The 17,838-nt window shown below is 42.0% G+C and overlaps 1 protein-coding gene across 1 annotated transcript in view; it reads right to left on the bottom strand.

Moving 5' to 3' along the window:
* The window catches only part of CHD5 (chromodomain helicase DNA binding protein 5), a 1,029,381-nt gene that overhangs the window by 460,484 nt on the left and 551,059 nt on the right, over positions 1-17,838 (bottom strand). The window contains exons 17-20 of the mRNA XM_086921723.1: positions 14,773-14,894; positions 14,122-14,295; positions 11,581-11,722; positions 5,016-5,147 (exon numbers count right to left, since the gene is read on the bottom strand). Coding sequence (XP_086777849.1) covers positions 5,016-5,147; positions 11,581-11,722; positions 14,122-14,295; positions 14,773-14,894 — 570 coding nt within the window. The remainder of the gene's footprint in view (positions 1-5,015; positions 5,148-11,580; positions 11,723-14,121; positions 14,296-14,772; positions 14,895-17,838) is intronic.

The following is a 17,838-nucleotide window of genomic DNA, read 5'->3' as shown; positions in this document are numbered from 1 at the left end:
GTCCTCTACAATGATATTTCTGTTTCATCAAAGAATCTGCATTAGAAGTGACCTCAAACCTCACCTCCTCCACATCGATACCCACTCTCCATAAGCACCCTAACCTCAGCCCTGTTCTTAGTTGCTTCAGATGAAAATCTGCTGTATTTTTCTCTATTCTCAGAGACAAACATCCATACTTCATGGTTCATTATAAATATTCTAACATCACATACTGTGTATGATTGCAGTGCAGTTTATCTTTTTTAATTACTTCTGCCGCTCATCAAATACAAAATATTCTTCAAAAGGAAATAACATATTGTTAGACCTGGCATCTTTTGGCGTGTTTCCCCTGTCTTTTTGCTTTCTGACCTCCCGTTTTAGACTCTGTTTTTGCTGGTTTAGTGTCTCTGCGCACTTTCTCACTGCCGTTCAGTGTTAAAGTGCAAGTGCTCCTATCGTAAATTGTGTTATGAAATGTGAGTTCCATGATTGGCATATTTGATTTACTAGTAAGTCCCTAGTAAAGGTCACTGAGGGTGCCGGGCCTGTAAATCAAATGCTGCTAGTGGGCCTGCAGTACTAATTGTACCACCCAAACAAGCAGTCATGTAAAGGGTTCTCAGACCTGCCACTGCAGTGCCTGTATGCATTTTGCAACTGCCATGTCGACCTGGTAGGTGCACCCACTTGCCAGTCCCTACTCTTCCCTCTTCTTACATATGTCACCTCTAAGGTAGGCCCAAGCTACGGCTGTGGGCAGGGTGCCAAGTATATTAAAGGGAGGACATGATCTGGTGTGACATGTTCTGGTAGTGAATTACAGTATATTTTGTTTTTCACTATGGAAAGGCTATCTGTCCCATAGGATAGAATGGGAGTTTACTTATAGCACCTTATTAGCGTATCTTCCCATTGGGACCAGATACGGAAATGGGGTTTAGTATGCCTGAACTCAGAATAAAAAAATGCATCTTTTCGTAAAGAAGATTTTTGTGTTCTGTGTTTGAAAATACCACTTTTAGAAAGTAAGTATTTTATTGCTTAGCCATCCTTTTTGACTCTGCTGGGTTTGTGGATTGACTGTCTGGCTTAGGAGTGACAGTGGCTAGGGATGTGCATTCTTTTCAGACAGCTACTGGAGGTGGTTGAGGTGTGTCCTGCCTTTCCTGGATGAGTCAGGGGTGGGCTGAATGGACCTGGGCTGCATTTAGGGTCGGGGAGGAGATTTTCCTGCACATGAATGGGCATGCTTTGCCTTGGACAATGCTGTCTTCACCTCCTGCATAGAAGCCAGGCCAGAGAGGGCAGAACTGGTTTGGGCTGGGAACAGACACTCTGCCTAAAAGAACAAAGAGAAACTGAGTATAAATATTTTGGCCCAGACCCTAGAATTTTAGAACTCACTGGAATCAAGGAACCTGCCAATGAGAAGAGCTGGAAGAACTGCTAGGAGGAGTACTGTCCTGTTTCTGTGTTGTTGCTTGTAGGATTGGCCTGCAGTTGCTGCTTCTCCTTTGGGCAGTGAAAGGACTGGATTGAACTTTCTTTACTTGTGCTGAGTATCTCCAAGGTACTAGGAGGAAGGGGTCCCAGTGTGAACATAGAATAATATATACAGATCACAAATTATTCTTCAAAACATTGAATTGATCCACACTGTTTAATTCACAATGGGATGTGGTATATTGAATATACAAAGTATCTCCAAGGGCTTGAAGTAGAGCTTGCCTCCTGTTCTGAAGTGTCAGGGACTGCAAAAAAGTCCCTGATCTCTGGGTATTGCCTCGGGTACCATGGTTTCAGTTGCCACAGAGGGGGGAAAGCAGCCGACTCCGTCAAAAAATCTGTTGCTGGCTACTTGTCCTGAAGGAACCACAGAGGGCGCCACCGCATCTCCCACTGGTCTCACCAACTTGGTTGCTGCCTGCTGACTTTGACACCCATGACCACACCGTGGCTCGGGGGCACAGCTTGTAAGTCTCAAGACGCACCGCCTGTCCCAAAGTGCAGTCCAGATCGACTGACGCCAGCTCCCTGCCACCGGCTCTGTCGCCTGCACCATGATCTGTCAGCACCAGTATGAGCACCGCCTTCACTTTGCATCGCAAACCCTGGTCTCACCGACGCGTCTGGACGACCATCATCAAGCCACTGCCTGCACTGTGCTTTGAGGGCACTGCACGCTGCACCACTACGCTTCGCATCACAACTGCGAATGTTACCACAACAGACTCTCACCAACATGTCGGCTGCAACAAAAAGGTACTGTTTACGAGTCTGCCGATCCCACGACTGATGGGTCAGGAGGAATTGTTGGATTCTGTTATTTTCAGTACAGCGGTAGGCCCGTACGGAGCTACAGACTACAAGGAAATGCCTTTTAAAGTAATTCGTGCAAAGTGCATATTTTCGAGTACTGTATGTTGGATTTTTATCATTCTGGTCTTATTTTAAATACATAAAGTATTGGATGGTTTTCTAATCTGGTTTGGTATCCGTTTGTAGTGTTTTCACTGTTTTACTGTTCTTATGTGAAAATGCTTTACACACTGCCTCTGAGATAAGCCTGACTGTCGTGCCAAGCTACAAAGGGGTTAAGCAGGGGTTATTTCGTAAGTAGTGTGTCCCCTTATCCTGACTAGGAAGAAGGGTCCCTACTTGGACAAAGGTGCAAACCAATTGCCACCTAGAGACCTCCATTTCTAACACATATCTTGGTTGTATTCCACCAATATGTAAATAAACATGTATAGGAAAAGAATCAAATAGGAAGAGAACAGAAAGGAAGGAAATTGATGAATAAAAGAAAAGTGGAAGAAGAAGAAGGAGGAAAAAAATGAAGTGATAACAAGAAACAGAACAACAACCAAAATCATCTACACTAGTATTGCAAATAGAACAAATTGAGCTGTCTCTTTCGATGCTAATAAATATATTAATGTTACTTAATGCAATTGTTCATATTTTGTTGACTTTTATAGTATGAAAGTTGAACTGGGAGTGGAACTTGTGAACTTCCATTGGTATGCATATATCTTCAGAAAGAATGACCACCTCACTCAATGTCATCCCAGCCACTGTGCCCACTCTTGAACTTTCAATGCATAAATCATTGCTTTTAGGTCTGTTGGTCTAAGTAGTTAACTGTGAGCAAACCTAGACTACAATTCCCAGAATACATTTGGTTGTCACATGAACATTCAGGTCGGGAAACAATTATCTGAAGACAAGGATATCTCTGCTCAATTCCTGCTCTACAAGGAAGAAACTATACAAAGACAGATTACATGGTGTGTGGAAAGGTTTGTGCACAGGGAGCATATTAATGTCAAACCATTTTTGCACTGAATTACAATGGTGTGCAAAATGTGGCAAGGTTATGCAACACAGGCATAATCTGGTCACCTAAAATGTATTTACAGTTGCTATTAAGAACGGAGTTAAACCGTTGTATTAGAGAATTCATTAAACAGGTGATGTAAGCTTAAAGTGCTAGATTTATCAATGCTGGACGCCTTGGATACTATTCCAGTACAAAACCTATGGTAGACATTGTGCACACTGTGGTGCAAAGGTGTCTGCATTGTGCAAGGTAGGTAAAAGTTCACCAGAGCAGGGCATGAATGTAACAGCCCAATTAGTAGATATAGCGCTATCAGTCTTTCCCCCTTTCCCGCAAAGCAGCACTGCAATTTTGGCTGCTGCACTGAGTTCCATGTTTTTTACGTAAATCTGGCCCACATTTTGCAATTTTTGTGCAGAAGTGAGACTATTTTTGCAAGTAGCATTTCAACTAGTAAATTATATTTTGCATGTCAAAGTGCAAATTGTTTATACATTGGAAACTAAAAATTGTTTGCCTTCAGTTTTAGGTTGCAGCAGTACAGAGGCTTTCATTGCACAAAATATGGCTGTGCTTCAAACAATATGTAGGGTACTGGAGTCATTAACATCAATTACATGCGATGAACAAACATTAGCACAGAGCCTGTAATTCAGCCATGGTACAGAGGGCCCGATTCACAGAACTAACTTAAGACAAAATCCTAAACTTACTATCATTTTGGTATTCACAGAAGGCACTGACTCATTTTGGTATTCACAAAAGGCACTTACTCATTTCGGTATTCACAGAAGTTAGGGCTCCTAACTTTAGGACTCCTAAATGCCTTCTGTGAATACCGAAAGCCTTAAAATTAGGATTTTTCTCAGTTTAGTAGCAGTAAATTTAGGACTTCTAACTTTAGGACTCCTAAATGCCTTATGTGCATATCGAAAGCCTGAAAATTAGGATTTTTCTCAATTTAGTAGAAGTAAAGTTAGGACTCCTAACTTTAGGACTCCTAAATGCCTTCTGTGAATACCGAAAGCCTTAAAATTAGGATTTTTCTCAATTTAGTAGTAGTAAAGTTAGGACTCCTAACTTTAGGACTCCTAAATGCCTTCTGTGAATACCTAAAGTCTTAACATTAGGATTTTTCACAGTACAGGAGTCCTAGAGTTAGGAGTCCTAACTTTACTACTACTAAACTGAGAAAAATCCTAATTTTAAGGCTTTCAGTATTCACAGAAGGCATTTAGGAGTCCTAAAGTTAGGAGTCCTAACTTTACTACTACTGAATTGAGAAAAATCCTAATTTTAAGACTTTCAGTATTCACAAAAGGCATTTAGGAGTCCTAAAGTTAGGAGTCCTAACTTCTGTGAATACCGAAATGAGTAAGCGTCTTCTGTGAATACCAAAATGAGTAAGTGCCTTCTGTGAATACCAAAATGAGTAAGTGTCTTCTGTGAATACCAAAATATTAGTAAGTTTAGGATTTTGTCCTAAGTTACTTCTGTGAATCGGGCCCTATGTACCTGCTTTAGACTACTGTGGTAATAGTATCAATATTTCTATTTTACATGCAAGCATGAGTATAACCGTTTGTGTTATTCGTGGCATGCAATTGTGTATTTGTGTGCACAATACCTACTTGTATATTAAGAAGCAAATCACTTATTGAGAAGGTTTGACACTATTTCCTGTTACCTGGGAGAAGATCAAAACTCGATGTCCACCATCTTTTAGGTTTTTGAGCATCTTTTGTAGCAGCATCAATTTTCCAGAGGACTTAACCAGAGAACTCCCATCATAAGACCCATTTGGCAAAACCGGAGCTTCCTGTGTAAAAATATATAAATAACTCTTGAAAAGGCATATTGCTTTTTGAAAAAACATGTAGGTAATTTCTTATAAATAAAACAGTTCCCATGGTTGAGTTTTTTCTATAAACCCTGAACACAGGATATCATCAGCTGGCATCTGCATACCCTGACATTTATAATGAGAGAAGAGACTACATATGTTTGGGAAGGCATACACATTTCCATTTTTTATTAATTAAGTTCTAATTGTCAACAAATAAACACCATGTTGTCCAACATCTTCATTTCTTGTTTCTTTGATTGCCCCTTTCACAAACATTTTGCCTTTTCTACTTTTTTCAACATTCAACCATCCCGGATCTACCTAAACCTCCTCTGCAGATATCATGTAGATTTATTTACAGTATTCCAGGGTTCTCAAAACAAACTTCTTCTCATTGTGCCTCTAATTTTGAGGGTCTCTGCCAAGTTTCTCCAGCGCACAGTAACCTCTTTTTTAATCTTATTTTTTAACTCTCTTGTTCTCCACCCCTTTTCCTGTCGCTGCTATCCCTGTGGCCCCTCCCCCCTGCACAGCCCCCGCTCTCGCCTCCCAGCCTCTCGCACCGCCCCCTCTCCTACTTAAATGGTGGCCGCGCGCAGCTGGCGCACTAAAGGCAAGCGCGTCTGCTCCCCATCCACGACCTGACCGTGACCCGACTGCGAACAGCATCATGGACTCTTGATCTCCCACCATCCACCGCTTTAGCACAGCCGTCCTCCACGCACTTAACCACGGAAGACACATAGACTACCAACAGGCCACGCCGAACACGACCCACGGACAGTTCTCTGCCAGCCCTTCACCACCACCCGACCTCCAACACCACAGAAACCAACACAGGCGACACCCTAAGATGCATCCTCCTCAACATGCGCTCCATCCACAAACATGCCGTGGAGATCTGGAACCTGCTTTACTCTCTCTCTCCCAACACCGCCTTCCTCAAAGGAGACCTGGACCAACACCTCATCCGCTCCGACATCAACACCCTCCATCCAGGACGGATACAAGATCCAGAGAAAGGACCACCCCAACCAGCAGGGAGGGGTCCTCGCTATCGCTCACAAGAACACCCTCCGGCTCACCACTTCCAGTGAACCTTCCCCCCCCCCCCCACTGAACACCTGCACTTCCAGATCCAGACCAGACCCAAATCCACGCTCTGGGGAATCTTCCTTTACAGACTGTTGTGTGACGGTTTAAGCTCAGAGTGAATTTTCCCGATTCATGCCCTTTTATAGGTACAATTCGCATTGCCCTTATGTAGACATGGAAATCAAGCCCTTATTTAGGCAAAGCCCATGCTACCCAAATACAGGCATGGGTACTTTCACCCGTACCAAACGTCACAACGATTTCTTGGAAAACCAGCTTAAGCAGTTAGGGACTTCCTCTTGCTTGAATATTGATTTCTCCAAGAACTCAGTTAGTTTTACAATGAACAACTATTTCCAAGGTGTTCATTATGACGTTCATATGCCCAACTTTACGTCAAACTATGGCATTCCTAAACACCTTCAAGGTATAAATATACCTTCACTTTCTATAGCAAACTACGGTGGTTCGGAGCAGATCGACCAACTACTTGCCTGACGCAGCTTGCTACAGCAAGTGCCGAAGGAAGCCGACTCTACAGCTGACCCACTGATCAAGAAGCTGCTCTTCTCCTGCCGAGAATCCAGCTCCAGTGTTTCCAAGCTCCCCTTAAGGGGTGTTGGGAAATCAAGTCCAGAGACAGAGATACCAGACCTCCTTCATTCTGACCAAGGTATGGAGCTGATAGAACCTGGAGAAACCTTTGGTAAATTCTTGGCAAAAAAGAACTAAACCTATGCTACACAATACTTACTTCTTCCCTCGTACTAGACTTAGGTTAGGTACATTGGGGTAGGCATATTTTAGAAGCACCAGTTGAAAATTTTAGCCTGTGTATTTATGTATGTATTTTTATATGGCTTAGAAACCATACAATGCTCTAACAGTATTATTTTATAATACTATTCTCACTGCACGCATTATACGTTGCAGTCTGCATAACGATTGTAGCAGTTCACTTCTCTTGCCAAACGCCCGTCTCTCTATTTCTCTGCAACTCTGTAGAAACTAAGCATGCACGATTGACTGAGTGAAATACTTATCTATTGTTTCCGCGACTCTGAGAGATATATTCTTATTCTTGGGAAACAAAGTTGTCATGTTTATGCGGTTGTCAGAAACTAATCCCTTCTTGTGTATTCGAGAATATTTCTAGTGACCTCTGAGTTAGCTGGCACACACACAATTAAGTTCAGTATATTCGATAGAGACCTAGTTGACCTTAGTCCTACGTCTAATCTATAGGATATATTATTCCAATGCGCAGAGCCTATTGGGAATATAGGAACTACACTACAAGACCCCCCGGCTCCCTACGCTTCCACCATCACCGTCCTCATCGCACCCCACGCCATCGCCACAATGAACTACATACTCAACAGAGACCTGAACTTCCACCTCAACAGCGCCAGCGACCCCAACTCCACCACCCTTCGCGACAAACTTGCCAACACCGTACTCAAACAACTCGTCTCCATACCAACCCACAGGGCAGGACACACCCTCGACCCCATCTTCGCAGCAAGGAATAGCGTTCACTTCAGCCACACAACGCACCCCCCATGGAACGACCACTAGTGCTTACATTTCACAGTCGACAAATCCAGGGCACCTAAACCAGCCTCACGTCAACCACGAAGGAACTGGAGCAAAGTCATCGACGACCAACTCAATTCCTCCCTCACCTGAAACAACCACACTTCGGTATCCAATGCCATCATCGCAGCCATAGAACTCCAAACCTGGATCTCCAAATGCGCAGACGAGCTCGCCCCATTATGCAACCCCGACAAACAGCACCCCAGGAAAGCCACCTAGTTCACCACCGATCTTCAAACAGCCAGACGCACCTGCAGACACCTCGAGAAGAACTGGGGAAATACCAAGACACCCTACACCACACCACCTACAAGGATGGCTTGACGGGCTACCACAACCAAATTAGAACCACCAAGAGTACTTTCATCCACACCCAAATCCTCGCCAACTCCACCAACTCCAAGGAACTCTTCACTGTCATCCAGGAATTCACTAACAACCGCAGCGTAGACACAGACATCACCACGACCCAAGAACTCTGCGACAAACTTGGAACCTACTTCCACCTCAAGATCAAAAACCTCTACGAAGACATCACCTCAACCATAAAAGACATCCATTCAGGGGCCCCCATCGACCCCTGCCCCTCAAATTCACCACAGAGCCGCCATCGCACCCAAACTACAAGGCACCATCAACACCACCCTCAAAACAGGCACCTTCCCAGACGACTAAAAAATGCACAGAAGTCAGGCCCCTGCTCGAGAAGCCGACAGCTGATCCCACCGACCTCAAGAACTACCGGCCCATCTACCTCCTCCCCTTTGCGGCCAAAGTCGCAGAGAAAACAGTCAACAGGGAACTGACGAGATTCATCGAAAACAATGCTATCCTCGAACCATCCCAATCCGGATCCCGAAGTAACCACAGCATAGAGACCGCCCTACTCGCTGCCACTGATGAGATCTGCACCCTCCTGGACCAAGGCCACTCTGCAGCCCTAATCCTACTCAACCTATCAGCAGCCTCCTACCACTCACTTATCGCCAGACTACTACACCACGCTGGCATATAAGGAACGGCCCTAGACTGAATCCGATCATTCCTCACCGGAAGAAGCTAAAGAATCAGACTGCCGCCCTTACTCTCCAATCCCACTGAAATCACCTGCGGAGTCCCACAGGGGTCATCACTAAGCCCGACCCTCTTCAACATCTACATGGCCCCCCTCGCCACCATCATCTGACAACACAGCCTCAACATCGTCTCCTATGCCAACGATACCCAGCTCATCCTCTCCCTCACCAAAGACCCCACCACCGCCAGATTGAACTTCCAGAAAGGAAAGCAGGAGGTCGCAGCCTGGATGACCAACAGCTGCCTTAAGCTCAACGCTGAAAAGACAGAAGTCCTCGTAATCTGAACCACCCCTTCAGCATGGGACAACACCTGGTGGCCAACCGCCCTCGAATCCCACCGACCCCCTCGGACTCTGCCAAAAACCTCGGCATCATACTCGACTCATCCCTCACCATGAACCGACAGATCAACGCCGTCACCTCCAGCTGCTTCAACACCCTGCGCATCCTCCGCAAGACCTTCAAATGGATCCCCCCGAAGTCAAGGAAGACAGTCACCCACGCACTCATTACCAGCAGACAGGACTATGGAAATGCTCTCTACGCCGACATGAACAAGCCCCTACTCTGAAAACTCCAGATGATACAGAACATCGCCGCCAGACTCGTCCTCTGCATCCCCCGGCACGAACACATCAGCCAACACCTACGAAGACTCCACTGGCTCCCTGTGGAGAAAAGGGTCACATTCAAAATCTTCATCCACGCCTACAAATGTCTACACAACACCGGGCCCAAATATCTCTGCGACAGAATCAACTTCAACATACCAAAATGAAACCTCCGATCTTCCAACCTCGCACTGGCCGAAACCCCACACATCCTCAGAGCAGGACGAAGAAGCTTCTCTCACTCTGCAGCCAAACCCTGGAATGAACTCCCGGTAGACATCAGACTCGCACCCTCCCTGAACACCTCTCAAGACATCGCTCTTCGGCAAACAAACCTGCGAACTCCCTCCACCCCCCCTTATCGCCTTGAGACCCTCACGGGTGAGTAGCGCGCTTAACAACCCCTGATTGATTGAGTGATTGATTCGTATTTCATTGTACTTTGCTTCCACCACTCCTGGTTTCCACAGACCTATGCGTTCACAATACTGGCTGCATCCTTTCATCACACACCCAACCCACGACTCTTCATAAGGGAGTTCCATAAATCCTCCGCTGAGATACGCTGCGGCAAGGTAGCGACTTGCGCTGCGTTGTCTTCCTCCACATCTACTACGAGGCCTTATAGATATGACTGAAAGGCTTGCGCCACCGGACAGTCAGAGAAAGTGACGCTCAGGCGGTGCAAGCCTTTCATAAACAATACCCCTAGTGTTTAGTTGATGTCACTCAGAACCCATTAGAGAAAGACATAACAGTGATTCACAGTTATCCATCTACCATTCTACGTCTTATCTAGTTGTTGTCATAAACTATGATGTCAGGTCTGCAAACTACAGATAGTGAATTTTGTAATTGACAAGCCAAACCAAATACTGCTTTGATTTACTGCAAAGAAAAGGCACACGTTTAAAATACTGCAAAGAAAAGGCACAACTAAACCAAATCATGATGAGTGCATGCATCAAAACATTATTGTTAATTTTTAAGGCATTAGACAATTTATTTTATTCTCATGTTTGAAAGGTGTTTTTTCTGAAAAATTAAATTAGTTAAATGCCTTTCTCCTATTCCGTTCCAATTTTCTAAATGTGGTCTTCACTGATTTGTGACATAGAAGCTCTCATTTTCTGTTACTTTGCATCCTATGTTCACATTTACCTGCTGGATAAAAGCCCTTTCTCAGTCTGGAAGACATTATGGTAAAAAGGCTTCCTAGTTCCCTTCACAATCTTCTCTTGAATAGTTCAAATTCTATGAACCATAGATGTATGCCTATTACGTACAGACACTTCCAAAAGTTTCAGAGACGTACTAAGATCCTAGTTAGAAATCTTATCAAATCGTAGAGTTCCAGGACTGCTCATGCTCCTCGCCCTGTTATTCCTGGGACTTCTTTCATGGTAGGTAATGTATGGGAGTGTACTGGATGGAAATGAATGCTTTCTAAATTGTTGTTCTACTTTTTTTTGTCTCTTGCTTCATCATTTTACCAAATGTATTTCCGGTGTAGGAAACTACATGCACAATGCATGTGTTTATGGGTGTTCAGAACATTTTGTGCAGTACCCCATTTCCTAGTGATAGTCCTACATTTACAATAACAGAAACAAACTACTTAATAGTAGACTTATTGTTAAATTAACTGCACTTTCCACTTTAAAATAGTCAAGTATCCTGATTGAGTGAATCAAAATGTGAAAGTTTGAGTAATACATTTTGATGTTGTTTTTGTGCATCACATTTTCACTCGTGTGCACAAAACATTTGTAATTCAGGTCCTTTGTATGATTGCTGATGGTGTCCCTTTGTCAACTAATAACATTTCAACGAACTTATTTGTGTCTCAAATGGTCTACATTCAACAGAGGGTTTTATTTTTTAAATAATTTAGGAAACTTTTTCCAAGAATGCATTTGGTTTTACACAACGATTAAATACAGTTAATTAGTTTCACATAGGTGTAATCAGTCAGCTATGGCATTGTCATTTTTACAGGTCACTGTATCAATACAAACTTACCACTGCAGCCACAGGAAACAGGTATGGGTGATTGCAGCACTTTTTCAGATCCATCATGATATTGAGCAATGAAACCTGGTTTCCACCACCCTTTGAGTTCAGTGCTTCAAAATTTCGAGTCAATATAAACTTGTAGTACTTCCTGAATGAAAGGTAAAAGTATAAATATGTAAAACAAGAACAGAAGACAGCGGAAATTGTAGGGTGGCATCATACTTTTTGTAGTGTAACATGTTGAATGGTTCCTCTCAAATCCCTTATAGAAAAGAAGACATTTGATGGTGGACTGATTCTGGCTGGAGTTAGGGTATGGATGTCTTATACATGAGAACTCGCTGAAATACAACAATCGGGTGTGGGTAAATGAAGAAACAAGCTCTATTCACAAAGATATTTAAGGTCGCAAATTTGTGTGCACATAAAAATTCTTAAATTTACACCTGCCAGAAATTCACAGAAAACTTCCTGTCAAGAGTAAGTGCATTTACTACTATGGATTTCTCTGCTATGAGGAGGGAGAAATACACGGTAGTAAAACCCAATTAAGGTATTGGAAGTGGTGTTATACCCCGACCACACCCACCTTCCCCTTAGATAGAGTCTCTTACTGTAGATCTCTCTTTCCAAATTAATAAGTAACTAATAAAAGACAGGTTTGGACAGTAATACAGCAGATATTGGAGAATAAGGACATTTAAATGCTAATTAGATCAAGCATTAGGTCTTAAATGCTTTGTTAGCCAACAAAATCTCTTAGAAAGAGCATTCTAACTGGCAGTAATGGCATGTTTTCTGTAGCAATCAAACAGGTAACATAATAATAATTTACCAGCTGATGATCAGCATTTCTCATGTTCTTCATGATGTCACACCACAGTGCCTGTCAACTTATAATGCTTAGCGAGTAGATAAGGCAAAATCACCAAGTTTATTTACATTTGTCTAAACTACATCCTCAAAAAGATCCCTCTAAATCCCAGGTGCACCAAGTGCCATGCTCTAATACCATTATTTAAACCTTCTAGAGGACATTATCATTGAGGCACTTACACGTAACCTCATCATGCTCCTCCGAATATCAGCTTAGAGAATATGTCTTGGGTCCCAGGCAATTATTGCATGATATGCCCCCTACAACGTTCATTTTTAGCATTTTAGTGCTCTCTGTGTGGTGCAACCTTACATTTAATTTAGGCTCCAATTAGGAGTGCCCTGTTAAATCCAGATATGTGCCGTAACATGTTAAACTGCAGATGATGGAATTATAATTGCTGCAGTAATTACCGCAACACCCACATTTTCTCCTTGTGAATTTTAGCAAATCAAGCTTGCCAACATATACTGGGTGAAAAATGTTCTGCGAATTCACATGCATGTGGTGTGAAAAGCACCAATTCTGAATGTAATTCCCCATTTTCGGGGGCAAAATGAGAATACACTGTATTTAGCAACCCTGCAGTGTTGGTATTTACTATGCCCATTGAATACCCAAACTCCCTCCGGGGCACTTGTAAACAGGGCCCTAGACTGTTTTTAAAATTGTCCCAATTTCATTCAGTGGAACACCTATTTTTTCAAAATATTTCAATATTATTGTTTCAATAGACCTAAAAGGTATGTGTTCAGTTAATGTCCTTCAAGAAGAAGTCAAACAAGAGCTAGTTTTCAGCCACTGCCGGTGCAGGTAAGTGTGGTGGGTCCAAGTGGGGGAGGGGGATTTCGACGGACGATGACCAGGTAAAATCAAATCGTTATGTAAATTTCCCTCGTCATCGTCCGTCTAAATCCCCCGCAACCCCCTCCCAACCGCCTGGCCACACCGCTCTTACCTGCACCGGCCACGGCTGTTAGTTTTAAGAATATATCACATCTACTCTGCTCCAGTAGACTGTAGCAAACCATCTGCTTGGAATGTCGGTGGCCTTTAGGTAGCATGGCAGTACAACCTGAAAGAAGGAACTGGGGCATAGCTTTGCTTCCTCTGCATCGGTTATCTCTCTACTGTCTTTGGGAATGTAGGGGTTGACATGTTTCCTGAAGCTAACCCTGGATTTAGATTAACTAAGGCACATTTTTAGTGTTAGCTGAATACACCATCAAAGTTTGTTAGTAATGATCAGCATGTTTGCCACCAACAATGTACCAAAGAGCTGAGAGAGGAAGTGTAATCAGTCAGTAAAATATAACAAATATGCCACGCAGGTTGATGAAAGCTATATGTTATGGATGCTTATTAAGTATAGTGACTTATAATTGTAATGTGAACGAATGTGTAATATCTGCATTCTTTCTTAAAAGGGTGTGTCAATTTTAATTCATTACAAAATGTTCAATTTAAGTAAAATATTTTTAAACTGTGATGTTTGTAATGGCGGCTATTTTAATAGGTACAAAAATATTATTACTACTGCTACTAATACTAATAATAACAATGATTATAATAGCATCAGTGACTATAAAATAAATATTATTAGAATTATGGCTATTATTTCTGTTAATATTGCACTCATTAGACTGGGAGCGTGAGTATTCGAAACTTACTTTTGCATTTGACTGAGCTCCACTCGAACAATCAGTTCTGTTTTGGCAGGCATGTTTTTGAACACATCTGCCTTCAGTCTCCGCAGCATGTGGGGACCCAGTAGATCGTGCAGTTTTTTAATTTGGTCTTCCTTAGAGATGTCTGCAAACTCCTCCAGGAACCCGTCCAGGTTGCTGAAAAGTTAGTTTTTTAAATAAGTTATAAAATATAATCTAGTCAACAAGGTAACCCCCAAACTTTTAGCTGCTGCATTTCACACATGTACAAATAAAAAAGAGTCCCCTCAAGTATGCAGGGGAGCGATCCAACTCCCATCAGAACACTCTGAGACCAAAATGCAGCTGGGCAGGACAAACACTAGAGTAAGGAGGAACACCGTTGAGTCAAGAGCAGACAACTGAGCCAGACAAATAAGCCATCCAGTCATGAGCAAAAGGCTGTCCCTTAGCACACACTGTGTATATTTTATGCACATAAGCAATAGGTCTTGCCAAAAAACAGCTAAAACTTTCTGTAGCTAAGACCTAAAAATGCAACATATCCACTTGAGTTGGCTGTCTTTTTACTGTCTATTTTAATCAAACTAGTAATGATACCATAACAGTATTTCGTTTGTTAATAATGCAATGAAATAAAATGCAGTGACTTACTTAAATCTTTCAGGTGTCAGGAAATTGAGAAGATGAAAAAGTTCCTCTAAGTTGTTTTGCAGTGGAGTTCCAGTTAGCAGCAACTTATAGTCGATCTTGTAGCTATTCAATACCCTAAAGAACTTAGAAAAGAAAGTCATGTGGTAGTAGTACTGGTGATTTAACAGTCATTCATTTTATTAGTCATTAGTCAGCAACAGCTGAACCAAACCTCTTTAGCTGCATGCAAGTCATTATATAGCCTTAGATATATTTGCATTACAGGAGGATACATATATTGGAGTGCATGTGAGTAATGAGTGATTTCTAAGTTAGCATTTTGAAGGAATCAAGGTAAGAAACGTTCTGGATGAAGACCTGATTTTTTAACCTTTTTTTGAGCTTCAGAATATCCTTACAATTATTTGATATCCAATATGGTTGGGCTGCCTCATCCCCCAATGCTGCATGGCTGTAAAATTAAAGAACCCTGGGCCCTTACCTTGTGCTGCTTTGCTTCTGTTATCATCATTTCTGGCAGACTCAATATGTTTTCCTGCTTGGAATTCTTGGTTATGAGCCCCCCTATAGGTACCCCTGAGTGATTTTGGAGGGACCGCCTAAGTAGAGTAGTAACATTTACTCGAGTTTGTGTTTCACAACATGTGCCTGGCCTTTCCATAGGGACGTCTACCACCCCCCTGCCGAGGCCTTAAAACCATTAGTGGTTGGGAGCAGCTGATTATGTTAATGGTTCCAGGGCATTGTGCAACTGTGAGTAGTTTTTAGGAGTACAAAGAAATCGACGATTGCTCAGAAAAGGAAAACCGTGAAGAATTAATACCGAAAGATATCCTGCTGTAAGAATGACCTTGAATATCAAAACTGTTTCTACATGTTAGGCACAAATTTCCCATTAACAACTCAGAACAGGAGGTATTTATCACACATGGTAAGTACTTCACCCCGGGTAATGGTATTTAATATTTGTAGTAAATGCCCTCACCCTATTCATAATGAGGGCCCTAATAATGCCAATGGGTATCAGTATGTATAATTTTCATGTCCTGTAACCTGGTCTTTGGATCCTCTATCCAATCCTACCCGATTTTACATTATTTAACTATTTTTTCGTTTATCATTAGAGCAACTTTAAGCACATTGTGCCATCACACTATAAAATGCAATAGTGCACATCAGAATCTATACCTTCTAGTCCTCTTGCCCCTCTTACAGTGTATTTGTGAGTGCATTGAGATGATTGCTCACTTCCATAATGTTACCTGGAGCCTGCTCTTTACCGTTCCAATGTTTAGGTTCTTCCAAGATCATACTGCTTTACAATATTTAACCAAAATTATATTTATTAAAAAATTACGTGATAATAATCTGCATATTTTCCCAACCAGCACAATAAATGATGTACACTTACATAGTCAACTAAATAAACCTAGTCTGCCACATAAATATCCATGTATGTAGATACTCTTTGAAGGTAGCTTCCTTCATAACCCCTGACATTTTACAATCAACACACAACTGTTACATTACTTAGGGCCTGGTTTGGAGTATGTCATATGGGTGCTCCTTCACAAAATTCTATTCTATTCATGGAGATTTCTTAAGCGTTTGGCTACCCAAAAGGGGCTCCCAGTGCAATGACAAAAAAGTATTATCCAGAAAAGATCAGATTAAAAGAAGGTAGGTAAAATCATGATTAAAAAATTGTGATCTTTAACAATATCCTGAAAGCTAATTTAGATTTAATTTGCCTTAGGTTATGTGGGATTGCGTCCCAAAGTTTAGGTGCAAAGATCTTCCTCCACTCCTAGCTCTCATTATCCTTGGGACTGCAAACAGTTGTTGCGTGTTAGATCATAGCAGTTGCATGGGGTTGTAAGGAGTAAGTTCTCTTTGAATCAGCTTGGGACCTCTTTTGTGCATTGCTCTATGGGCCATTCACAAATTGACCAATATCTCCTTCGAGATCTTCCAAGTACAGTAGGACCTACAGCAATACCAGACGTTCGTGGTGGCCAAAGTAAAAAACACTCGAGCTGGGCCCTCAGTAGTTTAAACAAAATGTGCGGCATTGAAATAGAGCACATGGCCCAGCCAGCATCTCACACTGTCTAGTGACATTAGCCATGTTAGTTGACCCGACATTAGTATAGACTAAGGATTTGCTTTCAAATATCTACCTCAATGTTTGCCAACATTTGTGGGGCCTTCAAAAAGTGTGAGGCTATGTTAATACTGACCATTATGGCATCCCCATTTGATAGGCCTGCTTTTGCCAACAAGATTATTAGCTCAATCGATACCTGTATGCTTGTGCTTGACATCACATTGTCAGTACTGGAACTGGAGTTGACACAAGTATCATGCTTCTGTAACACGTTTTATCAGAAATACATACATTGCCAGTAGCATCAACCTTTAGTTTTTCATGAAACTGGACCCCAAGGTCCAGCAGGCAACTATTTTTTTAATCCAGTTCATAATCTTTATTAGGTTTTAGAAATAAAATCATTAAAGACAGGTCAGGTAAAAAGAGCAAAGATTATCATTGACATACTCACACTCACTATAAACCCCCGAAAGAAAACATACAAGAGAAAAGCAAACTATGGCAACTATTCTTATCAGTTCAACTTTGGCCAGTTAACAAACCCTGTTGTCTGGAACATACCAAGGGCCATATGTATCATCCTGACCTTTTGCGATTTCTAAATAGCGATTTTTAAGGAATCGCTATTTAGAAATCGCAAAATGGTATGTATGTAGGAAATCGCTTCTTTTTAGCGATTCCTTAACATTCCTAAATTCCGATTGGATTTTAAATAAATTGCTTTATTAAAAGAATTCGCAACTTACCACCAACTAGAAGTTGGTGGTAATTTGTGAATCCTTAGGGGCATTTTTGCATTAATTTTCCGTTGATACATTGCATTTAAGGAATCTCACAATTTGCGATTCCTTAAGTGCAATCGCAAAATAAGGAATAGCAAATTTTGCGATTCCTTATTTTGCTGCCAAAATGTGTCATACTACCATTTAGCAAATTAGCTTTCGCAAAAGCCGAAA

This window comes from Lissotriton vulgaris, chromosome 5 (genome assembly GCF_964263255.1).
Source record: "Lissotriton vulgaris chromosome 5, aLisVul1.2, whole genome shotgun sequence".
In the NCBI taxonomy this organism is placed as follows: Eukaryota; Metazoa; Chordata; class Amphibia; order Caudata; family Salamandridae; genus Lissotriton; species Lissotriton vulgaris.
The sequence above is the reverse complement of the archived record's forward strand: the minus strand, read 5'-3'. Positions and strand labels throughout refer to the sequence as shown.